This window comes from Orbicella franksi, chromosome 7, assembly GCF_964199315.1.
Source record: "Orbicella franksi chromosome 7, jaOrbFran1.1, whole genome shotgun sequence".
NCBI classification, from domain to species: Eukaryota; Metazoa; Cnidaria; class Anthozoa; order Scleractinia; family Merulinidae; genus Orbicella; species Orbicella franksi.
The window spans coordinates 6700213-6717485 of NC_138151.1; the positions used below are offsets into that span (position 1 = coordinate 6700213).

General features: G+C 37.3%; 1 protein-coding gene across 1 annotated transcript in view; it reads left to right on the top strand.

Annotated features, from left to right (window-relative positions):
* Positions 1 to 6708: 6708 nt before the first annotated feature.
* The window catches only part of LOC145493807 (diacylglycerol kinase delta-like), a 31106-nt gene continuing 20541 nt past the window's right edge, over positions 6709 to 17273 (top strand). Inside the window, exons 1-10 of the mRNA XM_081473282.1 lie at positions 6709 to 7022; positions 7685 to 7954; positions 9186 to 9233; positions 12447 to 12512; positions 13220 to 13294; positions 13538 to 13639; positions 14205 to 14337; positions 14944 to 15056; positions 16497 to 16622; positions 17159 to 17269. Coding sequence (XP_081329408.1) covers positions 7802 to 7954; positions 9186 to 9233; positions 12447 to 12512; positions 13220 to 13294; positions 13538 to 13639; positions 14205 to 14337; positions 14944 to 15056; positions 16497 to 16622; positions 17159 to 17269 — 927 coding nt within the window. The 5' untranslated portion in view covers positions 6709 to 7022; positions 7685 to 7801. The remainder of the gene's footprint in view (positions 7023 to 7684; positions 7955 to 9185; positions 9234 to 12446; positions 12513 to 13219; positions 13295 to 13537; positions 13640 to 14204; positions 14338 to 14943; positions 15057 to 16496; positions 16623 to 17158; positions 17270 to 17273) is intronic.

Sequence of the window (17273 nt, forward strand, 5' to 3'; positions counted from 1 at the left end):
ACTTATCGACTGAGTGGGAGGGCCGGACGTGCACTTGGTCCATAACGCCCTCTCTTCTAGCCAAATATCTTTCCCGTCCGCGCCGACCTCACTCAATCAATCTGATAATATTTGGCGTCTATTGGGATTATGTATGACGGGATGCCTGCAAAATGTTATGTTAAAAAATCATTCTAAGAAGACACAAAAGCCATAACCATCTAACACTAGTATACTTGTACTAGGAATTGATATTAAAATTACAGAATCGAATGAAGCCCTGGCTAAAAAGAGTAACAAATTACCCGCTTGTGTCTCGACGGACTTACCTTTTGTCTAGCCGGCGAAAAATACGCGCTCTTGCGTTTACTTGTGATGACTGATAATGACGTCGTTTGCCTTGATGGAGGTCTAATTTGCACTTAAGTATAGACGCAAATCAGTCGGGGTCTTTCTTATCATTATTATTTTCTAAAATAATCATACATTTCTACATTAAGAGATAGGATAATGAATGAAAGCATCAAGCATCAAGAGAATGATGCTTGATACATCGAAACGTCAATTGACATTGTTATAGCTCCCAACTTAGATACGTTTTCCGATTGGAGGAGAACGTATCACATGTCGTGGTCCAAAACTCACTAACTCCCTAGGGCGAACAAAATTCACTAACTCCCTAGGGAAACAACAACTTGAACTTTCCGCTCACACGTGATCAGTTCGTGCTCCTTGAAATCGAGGCAAATTTGTGAGCCAACCGGCGTCAATTCAAGCAATCGATTTCTTCGCATTTTTTTTTTTCTATTTTTAAGTTGGGGCGTATAACAAAACACTTAATGACTGGTCCCGGTGGAAACATGAGTCTTGTTTCCCCTCGACCTCAATGTTCCATTCCAACATTGAGGGGCTCATTGAGTCTTGTTTCCCCTCGACCTTAATGTTCCATTCCAACATTGAGGGGCTCATTGAGTCTTGTTTCCCCTCGACCTTAATGTTCCATTCCAGCATTGAGGGGCTCGGGGAAACAAAACTTACTTTTTCCCTTGGGGCCAATCATTAAGTGCGTATTACCTTTGATATTTCTAAATTAGTTGGCTTTTTCTGCGACTTGCGAATTTGTATGAAAGTTCATTTTTCTTTCTTCACTATAAGACTTGTGACTTGATCGGTTTGATTTCAGCGCTTTTTAATGCCATATGCACTGGAAGCGACCGGAGGCCGACTGTATTATTAGTATTATTTTATCACGAATGCCGTTCTCTGATTGGCTACGCTACTCACTATCTATTACGTGATAGACAGTGAGTAGCATAGCAGCGTGCGCTTGTTAACAAAATGACGGCCGCTTCTTGGCGTTTTCGAAGTGTCTGTGAAGAGGATTTAGACAACGTTTTGAACGACTAGTAGATTTAGACTAAAACAATTAGATAATTAGTTGTCGTCAACTATCACGCGATAGAATTCTCGAGCTCATAATCTAATTGTTTAATAGAAAATTATTAATAATTGTCTTCTTCTATATTATTTAGGGCCCCTGAATACTACAGAAGTTCGCTGAATGAACCATTATATTTTCGACTTATTTTTGAGGATGAGGGTGCAATTTTTCAGAGTAGGAATCTTGTCCGACTTGTCCATCTTCAGGACATGCAGAATTTAATTGGCTTGTTCGACACTTTTGGTCTTGCGTGGCTCGCTCGCATAGTTTTGTTAGTTTAGTCAAGGTGTGCAACGACTCTTTGGTAATTGCGAAGTTCCTCCCACCACAAAATTATGAATTATGCTTCATATAACTTAGACACTGCATCCCGACCAAAAAGACGGTGACGGCAAAGGGAACGTCACCAAACAAAAGGTGAGCAAAAAAGTGGTTCTGCAAGTGCGTTTTGAATCTTTGTAAATTTCTTTGCCGTCCTCTGCAAATCAACAACGTGAAATGACAGAGTCGCACGTATTTTGGAGAACGTGTTACCGCAATGGCTAATTTGTCGTGCCTTCCTTTGGAATTGAACGCTGTCATAGCATATTTAGCCCGAGCAGCTTTTTAGACCGATAGGCGTACTGAACAGATCTACACAGTTGCAAGATTCGAGGGTAAAATATAAGTACCTTTTTTACAAGGTGTCGTCCTCGGCGCGTCGCCGTCGTCATCGCTAAAACTCCCTATTATTTGTTTTCATATTATACGTATCGCTCAGTAGACCAAAAATAGGTTTTATAAAATTATAAAAACTTTTTTTTTCAAGGACCATTGCAGTTTCTGTTATTGAATTCCTCAAAATAGAAACCGATTTATTGAATAATGATGACACACAGTGACGTAAACTTGAATTAGTCGGCGACTTCAATTGGTATCAGTGTTAACCGGAAAAAACCAAACCTGGTTGCCATGCAAAAAGAGATGATTTAAGACTGAAGAAACGTTCTCCATTCCAAATAACAGATTTGCCTATCTGGTATAGGAAGCTACAGATCTGACGGGTAAGAATTTTATCCTTTGTTATTGTATTCGATTCCATGTCGAACATTGGGAAAATGAGGTGGTGTTTTCCTTAACTTCATACATAAAGTCAAATGCCTTCGGATATCAATCATCTAAGTTGAACAAACTTTTCGTTCTTTCCAAATTTCCTCCCCTTTCAATAATGCAACTTGGCACTGAAATTGTGAAACATGTTGATAACTGCAAAGGCAGCTCTTTTTATGAAGTCAAGAAAGAATACATCTTGACTGAGCTTTTTATTAAAACTGCCGTCACACTGTCTTAAACTACTAGAAACACATCTAACTGAATTTGAAATACAATACACATGAAAGGCCTGATGACCTATCTAGTATTTAGCAGGCCCTTAGCTTGAAGACTTTGCAACGCAAATTTCCTCGGAAAATCTAATTTTCCTCAGCTTCCCAAATCAGTCCAACCTGTAATCAATTACACATCAAGTGAAGGTGTTTTACAGAACTGTTACCAAATACGCAGAGCTGATATTGTTTCACATGTTAGGTCTGATTGAAAACTAGTAAGGCTAGAAAGAAAGCTTGAATATCGGTCTGAATGTGAAGACTTGAGCAAGAAGCTCTCGTTTCGTCTAAGACTCATTCAATTCTGCTGATATATTTTATAGGAATATCGAGGCTGAAATTTGGAAAGGAATAAGCCCGAAGTTTAGATTTTGAAAAGAATATAATTTTGCGTGTTGAAATTTGTAAACACAAACAATTATATGTTTTTAAACAAACCGCACTATATAATTCTTCCTCTATCTATAAACGGCAAAATTATCCAAAAAGCAACAAAAACAGCACTATAGCCGTATGTTTGATGCTAATGTGCGTCATCAGACCTTATTGCCTGCAGGCTGGAACTAAAATTAGTTTAACAACATGTAGACACCAAATACATTCGAAAACAGATATGTCTTATGCTGTTATCTAAGAATATTCACATAAATATATTCAGGCTAAAATCGGCAGACAACAACGCAGACTTTTCGGATAAAACCTCCTTTGCCAGTCCAAATGGTCTGTAAAGATATTGAACAAATCAAACCTTTGCGTCCGTGATAAGCCTGTTCAGTGGCGCAGATCTGCTTGAAACTGAATTATTATGCGCGCGGACATCCTGGTCGAAATGAATGTAACTGATCAGAACTTAAAATGAATGTTCATAAAGTCATGAAAAGCGTTCCAAGTCGGTAAATGACGTACCTCTCCTCTCGTCACCTTCTGTCTATATACTCACTTGACGTTATTACCGCTATCAGGGAGGTCATTTTATTGTAGTAATTAATGTCCATTACGTGAATTTCAGGGTCAATTTTGAGTGAATTCTTCAGTTGTACCCAATCGAAAAACGTTACGCATTTTCAATATCAGAGGGAAAATATAGCTGTTTTGGGGCCTTTAACCATTATGTCGAGTCATTGTTATTAAAAATAGTCGGTGGTCTGAAAAGTTTTAATTTTCTAGTTGCAAATATATAGGCATGTACACTCATTGCATGCATGACCGAGTATATATATCGGAGCTTGCCGCAATTGAGTTTCATAGACGCACGAGTTGACAGCAATTCATTTTGGGTATAAGCGGCGTAGCCAGTGTTGCACAATGATTATATGACTGAGAAAATTACTTCACTGTGATTGGCTGAGAGCATGCCAATTTATCATTAACTCTTAATTAGAACTGCAGTGCAAATTAACGCAAGCGCGTTAATTCGCACTATTCTCAGTCATATAATAAATGAGTATATAATTGTTTGAAAGCTCGAGCAGGCATTTATACTACTCGTGATATTTGAAATTTCTTGAATGTTGAGAGAATTTTCAAATATGTCACTTGTCGTGTAAAACTTAATTGCACTCGCAATCATACGATTACCTAGACTTATTGAATTGGACCGCAGTTGCGGAGACTAAAGGTCCCAATATGGAAAATTTGGCCAGATTGTTCTCATACAAGTATGTACGGCTCAGTCCAAACGTAGGTATAGGCCAAATCTGCATACGAGCCAAGTGGCCTATCAGACCGGAGCTTATCCCGGTTTCTGTAGCATGAAGAGACTAGGAGTATTTCTCCTCCCCCTGGAGGGTTCCCCCTCCCCTCCCCACAGTGATCCATTTAGGCACTGGAGGTAAGAGAGGCACTATGAGAGTAAAGTGTCTTGCCCAAGAAAACAACGCAATGTCCCCGGCCAGAACTCGAACCTGGACCGCTCGATCCGGAGACGAGCGCATGCGCACTAACCACGAGGCCACCCTATCACACCAATATCTGTCAATACAGACTGAACAAGCTAATTCAATAAAGATGCTGAATTTATTAAAGATCTTTTTAATATGACATTTTCGATAAATAAATACTTACATGCTTAGTAATTGCACACGACAGATCGAGTTCAGGGTATACTCGAGCATTTTCGCAGGAAAAACTTTGACCAAAACTGGTGGGAACACATGACAGAAATTAAGTTGTGTATTCGGACTCGTCCATCTTAGCTGTTGGATCCTCTTGAATAAAGGTCAAGGAATCGGATCTGAATGCTTCTTTTAATTCTATCATCGATCAGGTCAAGTTGCAATAGGTAAACATTTTTCAAATGAAACAAGCATGGATAATCAAATGTTGACGATTGAGTAAATTTAGGAAATAATTTCACGTGCGTTTTGTCAAAATTCTAGGCGAGGGAAATTATTAGAACGTTGACAAAACGTAAGTGAAATTATTTCCTAATTAATTATACCATCTGATTACCTTTAAAAATCGCGGATGACAAATTACGCTTACAATCATGAGATTTTGATTTGTTTATTGTATCCGAAATTTCGCGCGAAAACGTTACTATGGCAATTTTATAATTTGACATGTGAAATTAGACGCTGAAATTTTGCGCCAAAATTAAGGAGTAATTTGTCACCCATGATATTATTACGGCTACTTTTTCAGTGGTCACCACAAACCCTGTCAGTGTCAGTTTCATACAAGCAATCAAGCTTCTCTCTGTAAGTTTTTCTTTGAGTTTTTAATATCCACGGATATGATTTAGTCTCTACCTAGAGCTTTTAATAAGTTGGTCACAGCTTGACCAAAACGTTATCCAAGACGCCATTTTGACACCTGCCGGCTATAAAAAAAGTCCTTTAGGGTGACAGACTCTTGCATGTGAATCACGTAATTGTTTGAGGCTTTAGCTTATATACCGAGTCGCAAACTGAAAAACATGGAAAAAATGTTGCACGAATGGAAGCATATCAGTGTATGATATGACGTGCGCTTTTTGTTAAATTTGTGTAGAGGGGAATGAACATGCATTGTGTAATCGAAATGTAAATTTAGCTCCCAAATGTTGCCTAAAGGACTACGCATAAAGATTATCACGACTGTAGTACCTATTAGTATGAGACTGAGTGGGAGCGTTAAAGTAGTTGTGCAGATGTAGTTTCTACGAAGTCATCATGACAAGGTGTTTTCTTTTTCCACGACACTAGTGCTTGGTCAACCCTGAAAGTGAATGTGTTTTCATATAAAAAGCTTGAGGTCGTTCAAGTTTCATTTCGTCATTTGCCGCATCCTGTGCAAACAAGACGTGAATTTGTAAGCAGTTCGCGAACTTACGGACTGAAACGTCTGAAAAAAGCCGTGCTGTTACACATGTACGCTTCGCTCCTTGGGTAACAAAACAAATTACTCCCACTACAAGCGATGATGCGGTTTTGTTTCGTTCCGGGCTGTTACTCCGTCTCTTTGTTTTCGCTTCTCGCCGTTTCTTAGTTGGAATAATGCCGTGTAATTGTTATTGAGAGGGAACGCAGTTTTTTACAAATATGTGAATCAGCTGTGATACATCATCCTAAGAAAAAACGCACACATGACAACTTGTAGAAGACAATAAACTATATCCGCTGTATTATACTGCTCTATTCGTTTAATTATGTCCGTGAAAGGAAAGCTTGTTATGACACTTAGCGCCTGAATAGTCTTCACGAAAAAAATGGAATTCTCCAATCACGCGTGACTCTTACGTCATTATGACGTCATTGGAGCGATGAGTCAAACAATTTCATATAAACTGCAAACACGACATGTGCAAAAATAAATTGCACTCTACTTTTGCTGTCTTTGATGACTTACGCCTTAAAGTAAGAAAAAGATCAGTCGTCATAATCGACGTATGTTGCGAAATTTAATGTACATTGGAAATTAATCAAGAGTGACTTCTTGACTGCAAGACCTACGTGTTGCAAACTGGCTCGAGATTCAATTGACCGAATTTGCAATTTTCGCCACAGAAATTAATGGAATGACTTTTTAAACAAGCGAATTAGCAAATCGTTGGCTCATTAGTCAAATTAACACCAAGCGGAGCATGACACTCTCTCGACGACCTCTCTCCAAATAGCCGCATCTATTTCAAGATCAGCTTCTAACGATAAGTTTCATCGATTTTTCTTCCATTTATGTTATTTTGACGTGAAGCATCTGGTCTTTTATCTTTGCCCAAAGTAGCTACGTCAAAAGGCAATTTTCTCTTCTTGCTCGGGGTAAGTTATTTCTTTTTTTTTTTTTCTGCAAATTTGCATTCGCTTTGAACGTCCCTAAACTTTTAGTGAAACATAAGATCGAGTGGGTTTGTGCTTGATTCTCTTTCACACTCCCGGAAAGTAGGACGATTTTAATGACTGACGTATAACGATTTTTTCCTGCATATTTTCCTTCCGTGAAGAATTAGTAAGTCGGGAAAAACAGCGTAAGCAATGTCTAAAAAAAGAGTACAGAACGAGGAATAAGGAACAGTTGGAATCAGCTTGTGTTGTTTAGACTAAGAACAGATAGGTTACGTTAGGCGCTAAGAGCGAATAGTTCTTTGTAGGCTCTCAGCATAGCATAAAATATGGTGGAGCAGAAAAGTTTTAATTGAAAATATATCATCTCCTTATATTTATGACAATGCTTGATTTGATTTCTTGTGACGGAACGTACCAACTCTACGTACCTATAACGGGTTTTATTTGCAATATTTTGTAGCCTAAGGCTGTGTTTAAAGCATGCTTGCTATGTCATCCAGTTTATTATTAATTCAGTATTAATTGCCGCAGTTTAATTTTACCTGAATTTTTCCTGTTTACTTCCATCACTCACGCAGCCAGTGTACGTGAGCCGTGCCGTTCTTTCCCAGATTTCGTCATGTTTTTCTTATTTTCAGGGGGGTGCGAAGGAAGCGGAAGTGAGGTCACCAAAGCGTCTCGATTGGTGTTCTTGTCACGTGGCCACAGAAAATAATGGCGGACATAGTAATGGTCGCCTTCATGAATAACGGGAGATGAAGATGGCTTGGAGAAGATCGTATGATTTTACTCCACGGGTAGTAGAAAATGAATTGGATTCGTCAGACGACAGTGACTCCGAAGCTGGAACCGAAAACCTTAAATTGTATCACCGAAGAAAATCTACGGTAACTGCTGTGAAAGCCAGGGTGAGTAAAGTCATGTTGGCTAAAAATTACAACCGGCAAGAAATGCTCAGCTCTTCTCGAGATTCGAGGCAACCTGTCGTCGCTTTATTCTTGACAGACCATTCTAGGAATTTCCAAAGGCAATATTTTGAAACTTTTAACCCTAGAATGTTTTTTAATTTCTAGTTTTCTTTTGTTTACGAAACACTGCCAGTGTGAATTCGGTCGATGTTCGATTGTGGAGAAATCTGTGGTGAGTTGTACTCGCTGTGGAATTGATCTTTGCTGCTGTACGGCAACGAGAGTTTTAGATTCTATTTTTTCCGCCATGTTCTAGGAGGAAAAATGTGATCGAAGAATATTTCCACGAAATCTAGATTTCTGGTAATTTTCGTGGCATATGATCACGAAGATTCGGTCACCCGTACAGGGTGACTTTTGGCATTGTGCTAGCGTATATCAAAACAAATCTCTCGCTGTTTATAAGAACCTTTGTAACTGTAACCTGTTTCTACCTGTCTCCTCTAAAACATGCCTAAAATTTGCACTTTTACGTTTCAAAAAATGGCATTCATGCCCAACATGATGGTACGCTTAATATTCGATCCGCTATTTTTGAATCGCACTGTAGGTCAAAATGTGAGGATTTTCATTCGGCCGGCCGTGAAACCAATATATTTATAGGTTCATTTTAAGTAGCATTAGTCTTGCCTGTTGTAACATTTTGGTGATCTTATGTGGGTTGATGTTTTGGCTAAGAGAATTTTTGATTACCAGACCGCAAGCTAGCTAGCTACCTAATGTATGCACCTGTATGTTCGTTTTGAATATAAATATAGTTACTGAGTAGTCCCTGTTGTTGTGGGTTTGCGTCACGGCTCATTGAGACCGGAAAATGAGATGGTGCAAAACTATTGAAAATCGTTGTTATTGTGAGCAGAAAGAATTACTCTGCGATTATTTTCTCGTCACTCTTTCTAATGCTCGCCTGTCAAACGGTTTTTAGATTTATTTTCTTCGGGATCATTGCTTCAAGTTACACTGTCCGTATGAGATATTTGTAAGAAAATCGATCTCAGTCGCCTTTCATACAACCCTGGCCAAAAAAGATTGCTTAGTATGATGGCAGAATTTGCAACCGAAAAGGTCCAAAGGGGAGATCAAACGGTAGAGGTGTAAATCAATATTGTATCAGCTTGTACATGTTTTAATTCTGATCGCAGTTACTCATATTTTCAGTTATGTTTTTCAGGGTTGTATCAAGGAGGGATTTTTGCTCAAACAAACCGGTTCATTTCAGGTAGGTCCAGTATTTTTCTCTGGAAATTGACCTTGTCAACCTAAAATAACACAGATACATTATAATACAACCAGGACAGTATAAATTTGTCCTTGAAATTTTGTTTGCACTCAGTGAAGTAAGACAATGAGCAATTTAAATATAACTTTGCAGTGGTCATATCAATTTTGTGACGAGAATTCTTATTTGCCCACTAACTAAAGATGAAGCGCAACATTAGTTGTTTGTCCAGATCAAAAAATCTTTTGTAATCTTTGGCAAATTAGTAAGGAAAGTATAATCTAAAGAGATTTAATGCATAAAATTGTCAGCCCATCCCTCTCGATAATGTTCTCCAGCCTTTGTTAATAATTAATGGCATTTTCCCAATCAAAATTTAAATCCCAATTTAAGGATGATAATTTCAAAAAACAGTCTTTTGTGTAGCCAGCACAACAATGGAATATTTTCTAATTAAACTGAGATATCAAAGTGAAAAAATGACATCTTATTATGCTGCTTATACCATACTGCTGAAAGTTTTGCTCGCGATCAGATTGAGTGTATGTTTGGATTGGTACAAGCCATTTTAGGTTAACTTGTGCTGTTTATATGCAACCATCAGCTGTAATAAGAGGTTTATTACAAGTGATTACATTGCCCTTACTATTATTCTTTACGTTTTGTCTTGAGTCTAGCAATGCCCTGTAAAACAACGCAGGTGCTTCCTAATCACTAAGTTATTTTTGTTTTATTCTATATGAGACGTAAAGATTATAATCTATGGTTTTGTATGTTACCATGGTGAAAGACCTTACGTTCAATAAAGATCGCATCACAAATGAGCTTGAAATGACAGAATAATCCAGCCCTTGAATATTCAAGATCATGTATTGGGAATCTTGTGAAAGTTACAAATAAACAAGAGTATGGAATCATGGAAAATTTCTGAAATATTAATGAGATGCTGGAAACAAAATGAATTTTTAATGACAAACAAAATTCTCTGTGTCATTAGGATAAGGGAATCTAGTAGAGTGGGGAAGTGGGGGGGGGGGGGAGAGGGGAGGAGGGGGAGAAGTTGTCCGTTTTCTAGCCTCAGGCATCTGAGAACCTTAAAGGGGCTCAGTCACGGTATTTTGAGTTATTTTGGCCACATACAAAATTACTTTTAAATGGTAGGAAACCTGAAAATAACAGTTTAACAAGATAGAAAAACATCAGTGAGATAATGATAAACCATAAAGGAACAATGAGGATGGCTAAGGATGGAGAAGATTAACATGGATTACAAACAACAAATTTGAAAAAATGAGGCTAAACTTTTCAATATGCACAAACCGTGACTGAGCTCCTTCAAAGGAGATCAGTCACACTATGTTAAGTTAATTTGGCTGCGTATACAGAATTACCTTTAAATTGAAGGAAACCTGAAACTAGTAGTTTGCTTTAAAATGGAAGAACACTAAAGGGACAATAATAATCATAAAGGAACAACGATGGTTCAGGATGGAGAAGATTGGCAAGGATTACAAACGACGAACTTGAAGAATTTAGGCTAAAATTTTCAAGATGTGTAAGCTGTGGCATAGCTTCTTTAAAACTACCAGGAAAGTTTGTCTCCTTGATGTAAGGACTCTTGCCATGGCAGTGGGTTATTGATTAGTCTTTTTTCACATTTCTACTCTATTTTTGCATTGTGGGCTTCACTAAAAACATTTTGGAGAAATTCATGAAAAATTACATTTATTTAATTAGCAACTGGAAAGGTGCCAGTTTAAGGTCATTCCACTGAAATAGAACCAGCACTAATATTTTTGTCAAACTTTGCTTATTGACTGCTTATATTGTAGGAACTTAAATTTGGAAATAAAAATGAGGGGTCCCCATGTTCGTTTCGGAGCAGCAGCACCTTGTTTATACCATATAAATTCCTTACAATAACACCATGATTATAGTCATGATTGCTTGCTAAAATCACGTTTCCGACGATTGTTTCTCGCTCAACACTGAGAATTGGCCCATATTTATTTTACATAGAGAAATTTATTACTCAATTCAACATAACAGAAAAAATGATAGGTCACCGTACTCGTTTTCGAGAAAATGACAATTTACCTGTATGGCGAGGTCCAGCCGCAAAGAAAAAGCTGCCATTTTTTAATGCGCCCGTGCTAATCACACGTGAAATTATGCGCAGCAGAGATGCGCAGTGCAATACTGGGGAATGACCATAAGAGTTTTATTTGTTGATCAACAAGTGAATTTTCTTGATGTCATTGTGACCTGAAATGCACTGTCTAGTCATAATAAATCCCTTGTATTTTATGTATATGTCCCTCCACTTCCTGTTATAATGTGACGGTTTGAAACAATATACAGTTAGAGTAGTATGAAGTAGAGAAGGGCAAGATATTAATAGTCAGTAAGACTAAATTATATCCTCTGGAATTTATAATTGCATTCATTTTGGGAAAAAAAAGAAACTTAGCACAAGGGAGAAAAATAATTAATAGTAAATACTTAACAATAGTAATATTAATAATAAAATCTCAAAATAGTCGATGTTTCACTAATTAGACGTCCTGAGTAAAATGATACTCAGTCTGGTAACATACATAAACAATAGCCCCCATTTGGTGCGGAAATATGCTCGGATATTTGTCCGCGGACATTATCTGTTCTGAGAAGCAAACAGTTTTCCAACAGCGTAGCTCAAGGAAAAGGCAGTTTTTTCTGGGGAATATTCAATCATGTGACGTGTGTAAACCAATTGTACGCAAGCAAGAATATTTGATGGGATATGAATATATACATATATACATGTGTACTGAATATAGTGTATTAAATTATGTTGCTCAAATCCTTGTAGCGCTGAAATGTACGCTGAAGTGTAACACTGATAAATAATAACATATTTTCAGAATGAATAAATAGTCAGCTTGCATGGATGTACCAGTTCAATTTTAAAACATTCTAACCTTAAAATAAAATAATGGCTAGCCTTTGTATTTTGTAGAATAATGTCTTCTAATATAATTTTTTTAAAATTATTTTAATTTATTAATATTATATACATTGTATTTTTTGTAAATATTTTGCAAAGTTCCATATACAGTTAGTGGGCGCATAATAAGATGAATATTCGTTTAATCCTAACGAAACATTTTCAACTTCATGTTCTCTTTGCACAAGAGCTATTGGTAGTAATCATGTGGGAATTTTTTTTTTCAGAGATGGAAAAGGAGATATTTCAAATTGAGAGAAGGAAACAAGCTTTATTATGCAAAATCCAGTGAGGTTAGGGGATCAATCAAATCTGTCAAGGACAGGTTTATTTATTTATCATTCATTTTTTTATTTTGTACTTATTTTTTACTGGTCTATTTGAAATCATTTTATCTCTTAGTTACTACACTCACTGTGATTGGTCAATTTAGTGGGCTATATTCTACTGTGCAGCCCACAAACTTTTTGAAATTTAATTTTAAATTAAAATGTGCTTAACAATGATTTCAAATTGACTTGGTTTGCCTTTGATGTGCGTCAAAAGTTTGAAACCATTTCACATGAATACAGTAGAAATCATTCCTGAACCCATCAGACACACGGTAGAGATATAATAAATATCTTTAGTTACTAACCTCGTCTTCTCAGTCCATAGTGTAAGCTACAGATCCTTTTTATTCCCCTTCGATTTGTGGCCCAGGTGCTTCATGTGTGGGCCACAAGTTGAAGGGGGAAAAAAGTTAGTCCCTGACTTACAGTATGGACCGCAAACTTGGTTAGTAAGAGGTAGAAATTTTATGTTTATTTTAATAGGCATTTTGTAATTATGGCATGTGTGACTCTAGGGCACCTTGCTTTGCTTGCATGATGATTTATCTCCAAAGAAGATATTTCATAATGTCTTGCTTGTTATGAAATGATTTAATTTATTTAACATTTATTTAATAGGGTATCTGGCCATACTTGACTCATTTGATAATTTTATTTTTGATTTCTAGGAAACTTTATTTACTGAAATAGATCTGCAGGATTTTAGTGTTGCAGAATCTGGTATTAAACATGCCAGTTTTACTGTAAGTACAGCTTGAAATAATTATTAGACAGTAATTTTGCAGATTGCTTTTAATTTTAAATATTGAAAATGTTTGAAATGTAAAATTATGTTGTTCATCCTCCTCATCCATAGATTTATTTTGATTTGTCAATTGATTTCTTGGGAGAAACTGAATGAATCTGTTTTTCAATATTAATAGGTATAAAATTATTCATAGTTACATGTGATTACTGATTTTGTTTTCTGTTTCATTTTCCAACAGGTTATTACAGCATTTCAAAATATTAATCTAAGTGCTGACTCCAGAAAGGAAATGGAAGAGTGGATAAGTTGTTTGAAGTCTGTTGGCTCTCGGACCTGCTCTGTAAGTAGCTCAATCATGTTATTTTGAAGGTATCATCACATGAACATGTCAATTTATTGATATTTTCTTGAAAAGATGCAATCATGTTGTTTATAATGTTTTTGAAATTAAACCATTATTTCATAGCAGCAAGAAGGTTGTCACGAAGGTTTGAAGTATAGCCGCGGCTTTACTGTTCTTAAATGAGTGGTTGATCTTTTTTCAAAGACTCACAGACAAGAAACTCAGCATAGTAGCCAGTTGAGATCATGAACTAGATGGTGATTAGGTTTCATCGGCAGTCAGCTGCTTTTAACAACCCTGGGTAAATCCTCGAGACTTCTTTTTGTCTGAATCAACTGTAACGACACTTTGTTAGTGAGACTTTTTCTGAAAGTGATTGGTGAAGCAAATGAAAATGATCAGGTTGAAACATTAGCCATATGATATTTTTGCAATGTTAAAGAATGGTCTTGTCCTTATTTACTTCATAAATAGGTCATTAATTTTTCATTTTCATTCCTATTTAATTGTGTTACTCTGATGCGTATAACTGTTGACATGATCATTTTGTTTGTTTTTGCAGCAATCAGATCTGTTAGACAGACTATCTGGGGCCCATAATTGGTATATGTACTCGTGTTCCCATGCAAAACCAACATTTTGCAATGTTTGCAGAGAAACGTTGTCAGGCACATCAAAGGGATTATCGTGTGAAGGTATATGTCTTGAATAATGAGTAGTTTAGTATTTTTCATATGAATAATGATATTGAGTTTGTTTGATTTGGTGGAAAACACTGTTGACAGGTGTGCTGTATAGTTTTCAAAGCATGAAATATTCTATTTTGTTGTGCTCACATTTATTGCACATTTATTGCACATATATTGAAACATTCAAAACCTACTATCTTAACTGATTTGCTCAAAATTTCAAAATGGCCCTGCAAGAACATTTCTAAATATTGATTCAAAAGTTTCCCAAAACATAGGCTGTTATCACAGAAATATCAAATTGTGTCGACAAAAACTTGTCAGGCACAAAAAGTTACAAATCATCTATAAAATAAGTCTGAAATCATTACAGGTGCTTTCCACACCCCTCCTGTAGTCCAGAGAGAGTTTCATGCAAGCCTTTTCTGGAGAGATAAAATCTATCTTCTCTTTGCATACATGTAAATTCATTCTCAAGCAGGAATTGACCAGAATATGCAATATCTTTTATTTAACATTTTCAAGTTGAAATTACTGATACAAGATTTTTTGATGGTACATTAAGAGCAAATGAGTGAGAGACAATTCTCTTGTTATCATATTTTTCTCTAGTTTGTAGATTTAAAGTTCACAGAAGATGTGCTGTGCGAGCTAAGAACAACTGCAAATGGACAACAGTACAATCACTCAAGAGAGAACATTGCGAATTTGATGAGTCAGACCCTGTAAGTTGAACAGGTGTTGTAGTAACAACAGCACACTTGACAAACATCATGCATAAATGTGGCTAAATGTAATTTAGGCTAAGTTAAATGCGAGACAATGCTGGCCAGCAGTATCTCCCAGGGTTTTGGTAAGGGGTGGCCGGGGGTTTCGTGCAGGGGCACCACATGGTTTACAGTTAAGCTTCAGAGGTCAAGTCATTCCGCGTCTGTTATCGCTATCGGATAGCTCTCACAGTGCTTTTATTCCCGGCCCATCCCTCCCTCTAGTCATGGTAAGTATGTGGTAAGTATCTGTGTTTCCACTGTTTTTCAGTGTGATGGTGCCGGTTGGGTGGTTGCCGCTCACAGGGTTGTCATGGTTACCCTATGCGTTCGGCTCGGTGGCACTCGTGGCTTCACCCTCCTTTTAGGCACCACTCCCCAAGCTCATCTATTGTTGATGAGTTTAATTATGTATTAAACGTCTGAAGATTTCTCAAGCCATTTACTCTGACTTGCAGTTAGGAGTTGGTGGGGACACCAGGACAGGGGGACACCTAAACGTCCCACCTCCTTAACACCTGTTATCTCCCTACCCTTGCCCAGGGCTTGAAAAAAGTACTGTATGGTCGTCTGAGACAAGTAGATTTTCCTGCTGGACAAGCACGCTAATTTTTCGTTCTCACTTGCCCCAGGCAAGTCCTCGACCAAAAGTGAAGTAAGACTTGCCCAGGGCAAGCAAAATTTGAGAGCTGCTTGTCTGAAAGTGCAAGCTAGAATTAACTTTTTTTTCTGAGTCCTGCCCTTGCGCCTTGCCTATATGCTCCAGCATGTTCTTGTCCTTTTAATTCTGCTTCCCACCCTTGTAGAATCCCCCCTCCCTGCCATTTTCTCTTCCACTGTCTTTGCCCTTCTGCTATTTCCCAGGTTCTTGCCCCCTCCCCCATCACTTGTAAGTGGTCTATGTTACTTCGGTGTTACTAGCCAAAGTTACATGTAGAATAAGGATAATTGAAAATTAAATTAAGTATAGCAATGGTACAATATGGTGCATAGATAAGTACATGTAGCTCTGCTTCATGTCTAATTATTGATTATTGTCTGTGTCATATGTAATGCAAGGACAGACGTTATTTTGCCCTTTGCACGTAAATTGTTGACACTTTTGAACATGTGTATCATTTGAAGCAGTTTTTGAACATCATCTCTCTTAAAACTTGGCACTAACATTCTTTTGTGTTCTTTCATCTTACAAGTTAAGTACCTGCTTTTAGATTGTTTGGATATTAAAACTTTGAAATTTGAAATTTGTAGCGTGAAGACATCAACAAAGATAATGCTATCCCCTCAATGAAGACCATGACTTTTTACGAAAAGTGATCACTGTTCTCTTTCATGAAAGAGCAAATCAGATGGCCTGATTTTGCCCAGACCAGTATTTATCTATTCATTCATTTCTAGCTGTCAGTGCCGCATCAGTGGCTTGAAGGAAATCTCCCTCCATCAGCGAAATGCGGAGTATGCGATGAAATATGTGGAAGTAAAAGGCGGCTTCAGGGATTCAGATGTCTTTGGTGTAATTTAATGGTATGCCAATTTGGTGGATGTGTAATTTTAAATAGAAAAATGTTGAACCTTTTGACCACTGCATGCTACTGACTTGGGGAGACTCCGATATAAAAAGGATGGGGATGCCTGTTGAAAATTTTGAAAAGAACTCCTAAGAGCTACCAAGATCCTGCTTTGTGGACGTGGTTTAATTCTCATTCAAAACAATCACAATTTAAACAATTAAAAGTGGTGGGCAACTCTTACCACATTATGTAAAGACTGTTTAAGAACATTGTCTAAAAGCATCATTTTGTTTGGGCGAGCTATTGGGTTTATATAGCCTTGCAGTTTTGCTTTATGGCCAGTAGCCTCGCCAGTAGCCTGGCCAGTGGTGGTGAAAGGTTTAAGAACAAGAGCTTCACTCCACCCAGGAGAATACATAGGTACTGACGATCTGTTAGGGAAGCTTAACAAAATGGTGGTCATTAACCTGTGACAGAATAGGCCATTCAAATAATAACATTACTGTTTATTTCTATGCACTTATGTAGAATTTTTGCTTTGATTCACAGACTCACCAGACATGTAGATCTCAGTCACTGAATTGTTCTTTTGGTGAAAATGCGCTCTTCACCCTGCCTCCTGTTTCTGTTCTAAGCTCCTCTGGTTCTCTTGTTTGGAATGTAA